The 8,831-nt window shown below is 40.0% G+C and overlaps 1 protein-coding gene across 1 annotated transcript in view; it reads right to left on the bottom strand.

Moving 5' to 3' along the window:
* MALT1 (MALT1 paracaspase) overlaps nucleotides 1–8,831 on the bottom strand; it is a 64,304-nt gene that overhangs the window by 12,491 nt on the left and 42,982 nt on the right. Inside the window, exons 11-13 of the mRNA XM_024132245.3 lie at nucleotides 3,444–3,621; nucleotides 2,240–2,314; nucleotides 1,552–1,679 (exon numbers count right to left, since the gene is read on the bottom strand). Of these exons, the coding sequence (XP_023988013.1) occupies nucleotides 1,552–1,679; nucleotides 2,240–2,314; nucleotides 3,444–3,621 (381 nt within the window). The remainder of the gene's footprint in view (nucleotides 1–1,551; nucleotides 1,680–2,239; nucleotides 2,315–3,443; nucleotides 3,622–8,831) is intronic.

Here is an 8,831-nt window from a genome sequence, read left to right as displayed (position 1 = left end):
AACCCGCATCCCCTGCATCGGCAGGCGGACTCTCAACCACTGCGCCACCAGGGAAGCCCAGGCCTTGGAGTTTTATATAGTGAGATGGTTTTTGGGTCCCTTAAATGCCATACTGCCAAAACTAGATAGGAAAGAATTTATTTTGCAATTTCAAGCAACTTAACAATAATGCTGTCTGGAGTACAAAAATCAAAATCCGGGGTCACAGATTAACAACTGGAGCCTTGTAACAGCAATCAGCTTATTTCATATTTTGTTTCACGGGTACACAATTGAAACTGGAAGGTAGTTTTTCTGCCTTAACTATTTGGTCTATGATCTTTGAATACTTACTTTTTTTCTGAATATTTTTAAGTTATCCAGAAGATCCAAAGTTCAAATACATAATAAAATAAAAATATAATCCAGAAGTTCAAATATAAACTCATAGCACATACTGGGATGCCATTCATTGCCATAACAACAAAGTATATATCATATGTGGGTGAACTGGTGCTTTTTACTAAGTTTTAAGATAGTTAATGTATCTTAAAGACTAAAATTAGAATAAAACATTTTAGAGTCTCTGAAACACCTTCACAGATCTCACTTTGAAAATAACTGACATACTCCAAAGGCTTTAATTTTTTTTTTTTTTAAGCACCAGAACTTTGTCTTCAAATGTGAACTTAAATAGAAGCCCACACAATATGTAAAACAGATAAAAGCAGAACTTCTTTGGTTGAAGAAGGAGGGCCAAAGCTCTGACTGTCTACATTAAAGGGGAAAGTAGTTAAGTGATCCAGCTAAGGGATCTACACCGACAAAAACATGAAAATAAACTTATGTGACTAAGAGCAGGTTATGAAACACTCAGATACCATACACTCAAGCTGGCATCTTTGGAACATCCATGAAACTCCATTTGCTAGTGAGCCAGTTTGTCAAAGAACTGCCTTCTTTTTGATATGACTTGTAAAATGGCATTTCAAAAAACACATGTCAATCTATGGCTGTAACATGTGCTTATTCAACACCTGACACGAGCACAGTGTTATGCCAGGCAGGGAAGGAAGGAATAGAAGGGAACGGAAGACATGGTGTTAGACCTCTAGGATCCTGTCCTTAAAGCAGGATTTTAAAACTACTAAGTCCATCAAGGAAAAAAAAAAAAAGAACGCAGCTTCTCCCCTTAGGGTCTCAGCATTTCTGTAAAGTTTATCTGTCTGACCCTGAAAGAGGATGCTCATTAGACAATTTTTTTTTGCAAATAAGCAGACTGGGCAGCATCAGGCACTAAGCATAGCAACAAGGTGAAGAGCTCTGAGGATTAAACTTCATTTATTTCACAACCATGTCTGGGGTCAGACTTGTACTTCAAGTAATACTGCACAGATGCACGTAGCTAAGCCAATAGGGAAGGAAGGAGGGAAACCTGAGTGTTGTGAACATTATATAAAAAAATTGTCTTATAAGATAAATACGAGTTCCAAATCCGCACAGTAACAATAGGAATAAAATAATGACCCAACAGAGAACCCTGAGTAGCTTTCTCTTTAGTTTGTATTTCACCTTCTGCAACTTCATCCAGTAACACAGTTATTTTCTTTTCTTCTAATAATCTATCTTTTAAAAATTTCATGAAGATTCCATTTGCCAACCCAGAATGCTGTATTTCAAAGGCTTCTGCTCCTTGACACCTGAAAAAAGACATTTTTATTTATTTATTTATTTTTTTGCGGTACGCGGGCCTCTCACTGCCGCGGCCTCTCCCGCTGCGGAGCACAGGCTCCGGACGCGCAGGCTCAGCGGCCACGGCTCACGCGCCCAGCCGCTCCGCGGCACGTGGGATCCTCCCGGACCGGGGCGCGAACCCGAGTCCCCTGCATCGGCAGGCGGGCTCTCAACCACTGCGCCACCAGGGCAGCCCTGAAAAAAGACATTTTTAAAAAAGCAAACACTTGCCGCCTGAGGCTTCTGCAAAAACTGATGAGCCTCATGTACTCCCTCCCCTGCCTCTCTCATGGCATCCCCATTAAAGAGTTAATCTTTAAGCAAGAACTAAATGCTTTGGTGCTCAGTAAAAAGAAGATGCCAAGCTATGAAGTGCTGAAGTCAATTATTTAAAAATTTCTATCAAGAATATCGAGGCAAATTTACGCCTAGATGGCCATGGATATTTCTAGGCTTCTAATCTACAATCAAAAAGAAGTCACCAAAGAATGAAGGAATCCTCAACATAAACATAAAAGTTTCTTACGTGGCATATCCGAACACAATATTGGCAGTGACTTTTAGCGCGTCCAAGATTGGGATGGTATCATCGTAGTCATTTCTATTTACAAGGTAGGAGAGGAGAAGGACAGATATAAATATGAAAAGTTCAAACAGCACTCTTAAAAGAACATAAATAATAAACATGATACTATCCTATTACACATAACTTAAAATTATAGGTTCAAATTCCTTTATCTTATTAGCTACATATTTACCAAAAGTAATCCAGGGCTCCTAAACTATTGAGGCAGCAGAGACTCACACCTTTTTTCTTGTTAGCTTTAAAACTGGAGTTACGTTTGAATTCGGCCATTGGATTTTGATTGGTAAAAGCTGAGCAAGCAAAACACTAAATCTGAGTAGAATCATCATTGGCTCCACTCCTTAGTAACACAATGGTAGACAAATGGGATCCTAATCTTCAAACATCTGCTTCAGCTAAACTTTCTCTGTCTGCAATACCATGACTAACTAGAGGCCCTCACTCCATGCATGGTGTCTCTGCTAATTCCCGGAGGAACAGCTGCAGGGATTGTTAGAAACATTCTAAAGGCAGGCTGAAGAGCTGTATGTTTTCTTTCTTTTTTTTTAATTTTAACTTTAATTTATATTATTTATCTTTGGCCGCGTTGGGTCTTCACTGCTGCACTCAGGCTTTCTCTAGCTGGTGGCGAGCGGGGGCTGCTCTTCGTTGCGGTGTGTGGGCTTCTCATTTCGGTGGCTTCTCTTGTTGCGGAGCACGGGCTCTAGGCGCGCGAGCTTCAGTAGTTACGGCACGCAGGCTCGGTAGTTGTGGCGCGCGGGCTCAGTAGCCGTGGCGCACGGGCTTAGGTGCTCCGCGGCATGTGGGATCTTCCCGGACCAGGGCTGGAACCCGTGTCCCCTGCACGGGCAGGCGGATTCGTAACCACCGCGCCACCAGGGAAGTCCCCGTATCTTTTCTATTATGAGAAAATACCCATGCCCTTTCGTTCTTCACTTTCGTTCTAGAGCAGACAGGAAAAAGTAAAACATACACAGAAAGTATATTTTCCTCTAGTTTTCTTCTCATCAGTTTCAGTCTATAACCTAAAATTCACAAACTTAAGTGATTCCTGCCATGCACAGGTTTGCCTTTAGATTTAACTCCTCAAGGTGGATATTTAACTGACCAACAAGCTTCAGTATGTAAAGAATGGGCAGCTGACCTTTTCCTGCACATGTCCAACAGGAACACATTGAGTCCGGTTTCTTTTTCCTGCATCAGTTTCAGTATGTTCTGTACACACAGGCAATCTTCAGACCTGTATGGATTTGGAGCGTCAACAGGGACCATAAAGCTGTTCCCGAAGTTTTCATAACCATGTCCTGCATAATATAGTAGTCCTGAAAAGCAAGAAAAAAGAGAAACTGCACTCTGAACATGTAGCACTCTTTAAGAAAAGGAAGAGTTAATGCATATGCTTATCTAAGAGATGTGCAACTATAAACACAACTCAGCGTTAACGGAATTTGTATTAAATTATTTTGACAACAGTCTTCATTTAAGTACTGAATTTTCAACCGACATCAAGATGCCATCCAGAAGCGTATTTTAATTCATAAAGGTAATACATTTGTAACCAATGGTATCATAGGGAATGCAGTTTTATCTCATGATGTTAAAATACAAAAATAAGGCTAAGGACTTCTTTGCTGACTCATCTGTCTCCTCTGTGAAACCAGCAACTTCTTCAGGGCAGGGCAATCTTACATTTATCTGTGCATTCCTGGCACACAGAAGGAGTAGAGTATTTAATGGATGAAGGAATAAACACAACTCAGACGAACAGCCACTGCAGTGTCAAGCATATGAAATCCCATAGCATTTCCTTACAATAGTAGTAAGGGTTATAAAAATATAAATGTAGCTTTTTCTAAGCAGAGAAAGCTCATTTTATGGATTATTTATTTTCGTTATGAGATATAAATATCATTAATGTTCCACCTATGGTCTGTTGAATTCATGATCTAAAATTTTGGTTAGTTTTAGTGTTCAACAGCTGAGTCATGGGACTTCCCTGGCGGTCCAGTGGTTAAGACTGCGCTTCCACTGCAGGGGTGGTGGCTTCAGATCGGGTACTAAGATCCCGCAAGCTGCGCAGTGAGCCCCCCCCCCCCCAAAAAAAACGATGAGTCATTTTCTTTTTACTGATAAATGGTACGATAAAAACTGTACCAAACAACTCTCAACACCTTCTTGAAGAGAAGTTTGTTTTGGTTGTAAAAACAAAACCAAACCAAAAACAGCAACGACAAAAATATCAGTATGTGCTTCCTTAGTGAATAGTAAAAAGGCATTTAGATGGCTTTTTTTTTGTTTGTTCCCTAACTCTTTGTAGTTGCAGCCCTAACCCCTAGCAAGAAGGTGGCTTTAAACGGCCAAGAAAACTTGCTTCCTTTGGCCCTAGAGGGCAGGATCCAGGTTGCCTACTTTTCTTGAACTCCTATTTAAATGAGAAAAATGGGTCTTTCATATGTATCACTTTGGGTAAAAAATGACAAAAGGGGCACACCCATATATTCAGTGTGGGTTTATTCTACCTCAAATGAGCCCTGAATATTATCGTGTAGGCAGTGAGGACAATGAAAGAGAAATGAAGACAGAGTTCCTGGCCCTGAGGGTCTTGCAATTCATTCAGGCGTGCTCCTGTTATTGGTTAAAGAAAAGTCGGCATCTAATTAAATACCATATATCATGTGATGAGGGCAACCCTGTATGAAATGAATAAAGCGCAGAGAGGAATATCAGTATAAGGTGAAGCAATAACGGACGGTCTTGAGAGAAAGGGTGCGATCTGGAAAGGCAGAGAGAAAGCAAGGTGCGTTACAGGCAGGATGCACAGAAACAAAGCTTGGGCCTGGAATGACAGCTAATGGAAAGGAGACTAGCCTGGCAAGGAGTTAAATGATCACTGGAAATGAAAGTAAGAGTGCACAGATAGCATTGTGAAAATAACGACAAAGGGAGTGGGTTTAATTCGCTAAGCCATGAAGATCAAGTAAGTGAAAAGACAACCCACAGAATGGGAGAAAATACTTACCTGTCTATAAGGACATATATATTTGTAAGGATGAATCCTATATCTATAAGGACACTTTGTATCCAGAATATATAAAGAACTCTTCAATTCAACAATAAAAAGACAATCCAATTTTAAAACGGGCAAAGATTTGAATAAACATTTCTCCAAAGACAATATACAAATGGCAAATAAGCACATGAAAAGATGCCCAACATCATTAACCATGCAAAACAAAACAATGAGATACCATTTCACACTTATTAGCATGGCTATAATCAAAAAGGCAGTAACAAATGCTGACAAGGATGTAGAGAAATTGGAAACCTCGTTTATTTCCGGCAAGAATATACAATAGTGCAGGCACTTTGGAGTTAGGCAGTTCGTCAAAAAACAAAACTCAGAATTATATGACCCAGCAATTACACTCCAAGGGAAATATCCAGGAGAACTGAAAACAGGTGTCCACGGAAGAATATGCACACGAATGTTCATAGCAGTGCTATTCATAATACCCAAAAACTGGAAAATGCCTAAACGTCAATCTGCTGATGAATGGATAAATGCAATGTTCTATATGCACACAATGGACAACTCATTAGCCATAAAAGTAACGCTACCACAGATGAACCCTAACTACACTGTGCTAAGTGAAAGAAGCCAGACACAAAAGGATGCACGTGGAGCGATTCCATTTATATGAAATGTCCTCAATAGACAAATCCAGAGACAGAAAGTGATTTGTTGTTGCCAGGAGTTTGGGGTATGAAGGATTGAGGTGTGACTGCTAATGGATATGGGTTGTTTTGGGGGGGGTGATGAAAAATGTTCTGGAATTAGGTGACTGCACAACTTTGTGCATATACTAAAAACTACTTGTACACTTTAAAAGTATACTGAAACCCACTTGTATACTTTACAAGAATTGTATACTTTAAAAGAGTAAAATTTATACTCTGTCAAGTATTCAAAATCTGACTCTGCTCTCTCTTTCCTGCTTCCAGAGCAAGACATGCTTATTTGTAACCTCCATGACCCTGCTCAGGTCACAGTCTCCTTTCCATCTACCCAAATCTTCACCAAGGCTCCAGGCTTATCTCAGGTTCAGAACCCTCGGCAACTTATCACCCGGTCTCTACTTTTCTAACACACTTCAGCCTCACCCTGCTGGCAAATCCTACAGCAGCACTCTTGACACTTAAAGGCATATACAGTATTTGCTTTATTGACATTTTACGGTTCTACGTAGATATAGTTTCTCTGATAAAAGTGATCGTAATAAAAACAGGAATTTTATATTTGCGTAGCATTTTCATGGTTTTCAAAGCACCTTCATATACATGACCTGATTTTAACCCATATAACGATCTTTAAATGACCTATTTAATAGGTGAGGAAATCAAATTTTAAAAGATTAAACAATTTGTTTAAAATCATGTAGCTGATAGGTGTTTGGATTCCATATACAGTCTTCCCCCCCTCCCATTATATTAAGGGACTTATAATTCTTTCCTTTTTTTGGTCGGGCCACGCGGCATGTGGGATCTCAGTTCTCCCACCAGGGATCAAACCCACGCCCCCCCCCAGTGGAAGCTCGGAGTCTTAACCACTGGACCACCAGGGAAGTCCCGTAATTTTCTTGGAGTATAGATCATGTTCTTTGTTTTCTGTATCTCCCTCAACACCCGGAATACTCCTTATCTGGGCTAGGGACATAACAGGAACTCAGTAATTACTTCTTGACTGCATTAAATTAACAATGCAAACTGGTCAGGGTAGATCTGGAGACCTTTCTAGAAAGAGTCTGACTTTCAGTAGAAATGGTACCATTTCTACAACTGATATCATTAAGAGACAGCCAACCAGAAAGCATGGGTATTGCTCCCACTGTATCACTTAACACATTCTGGCTCAAGCAAGACTTGTCTTGGGAGAAGAAGCAACTTCAAGGGAAGGTTTAGCCTCCATCATCCAGGAGAAGCTAAGTGCGTGGTCCAGTGTTTCAGTGCTGTATGCCCGGCTCTGCAATCATGGACATTGAGGCACTGACAACAAAATACCTTTTCTCCACTGCAGAATAATTCATGAAAAGTGTAATAAGAATTTTGTATCAAAGTCTACATACAAATGACACTGCAGGAGACTAAGCATTTTTACGTTAAATAACTAGACCAAATCACTGTATTTAAAAAATTCCATCTCTAGTACTACTTGTACGTTTAATTAACCACCCTCATTACTCAAGGATAGGACAAAACAGATCTCTTTTAAAATATCAAAGAATTCAATGTGGTTAAAAATACAATCTTATAAATTAGATCTTTTGGGAACTGTATTTCCTGGGAATATGATTTCTAAGAATATAGTCTGTCACAGGTATTTATTTTTGCCTACAGAGAAAATAATTTGTTTAAATGGAAGATTTTCCCACTTGAGTTGAGCTGCAGTGCACCTGGCACGGGGCTCCGATTAGAACATGGACCACCGTGGCCGCCACCGCTGCCGCCACCGGCCTACATAGCTCTTACTACACGCCGGGCACTGCTGGAAGAAAGCCCTTTACTTTTATTATCTCATAATCCTCACAACACATATCTCATAATAAGGTGGGCAATGTTATCATCCCCTTCTTACAGATGTAAAAGCTGAGACCCCGGGAGGTTTAATAGCTCACCCACATTCACACGACTAATAAGTGATAGACTCGGAAGTGGGATGCCAGCCAGAGTAACTGCTGTGCTATGCTATACTGTCTCTTTATAATCTACTGCTGGCTTTCTAGTTAACTTTACTCTCAGAAAATATAAAATGTTGGTGTGCTGGTTTTCATCACTTCACCACACTAACACTTAAAAAACCCCTTCTTTCTTTTCAAATGAAATCTTAGACTGAACCGTAATACATAATAACAGATGAAAGCTGGGTTTCTCTATTGAGGCCTGAAGTGGAATGTTGTTCAAATCCCCCATCTATCGGTGAACGAAAATCTGAATTCAGAAAATTATGACAACAATAGCTACAGTATCTTGAGTGCTTTTAGTGTGCCAGACACAGGGATGATTATTTTATCTCTTATTCTGGAACAACTTCATTAATTTAGTCTATCCATTTTATAAGTCCTTTTCGGCTTAGAAAAGTGAAATAACTTGGTCATAGTCACACAGCTAAGAAGGAGAAAAGCCAGAGAGCTGAGCCTGGGGTTGGTTAACCACTGAGGTTGCTTAACCTCACGTCCGTTGCTTAACCACTGAGCTACACTGACGTGAATGATTCCTCTAGAGTGAATGAGGCTTTGGCCTTATTCTGACCAGACTCCTTTAATCTTTTTTTTTTTTTTTTTTTTTTCAGGTTTGACATTAGCATTGTATTTTATTTATTTATTTTTAAAAACGTCTTTATTGGAGTATAATTGCTTTACAATGGTATGTTAGTTTCTGCTTTATAACAAAGTGAATCAGCTATATATATACACATATCCCCATATCTCTTCCCTCTTGTGTCTCCCTCCCTCCCTCCCACCCTCCCTATCCCCCC

The sequence above is a fragment of the Physeter macrocephalus genome, chromosome 19, assembly GCF_002837175.3.
Source record: "Physeter macrocephalus isolate SW-GA chromosome 19, ASM283717v5, whole genome shotgun sequence".
In the NCBI taxonomy this organism is placed as follows: domain Eukaryota; kingdom Metazoa; phylum Chordata; class Mammalia; order Artiodactyla; family Physeteridae; genus Physeter; species Physeter macrocephalus.
This window is presented reverse-complemented; position numbering and strand designations above follow the sequence as displayed.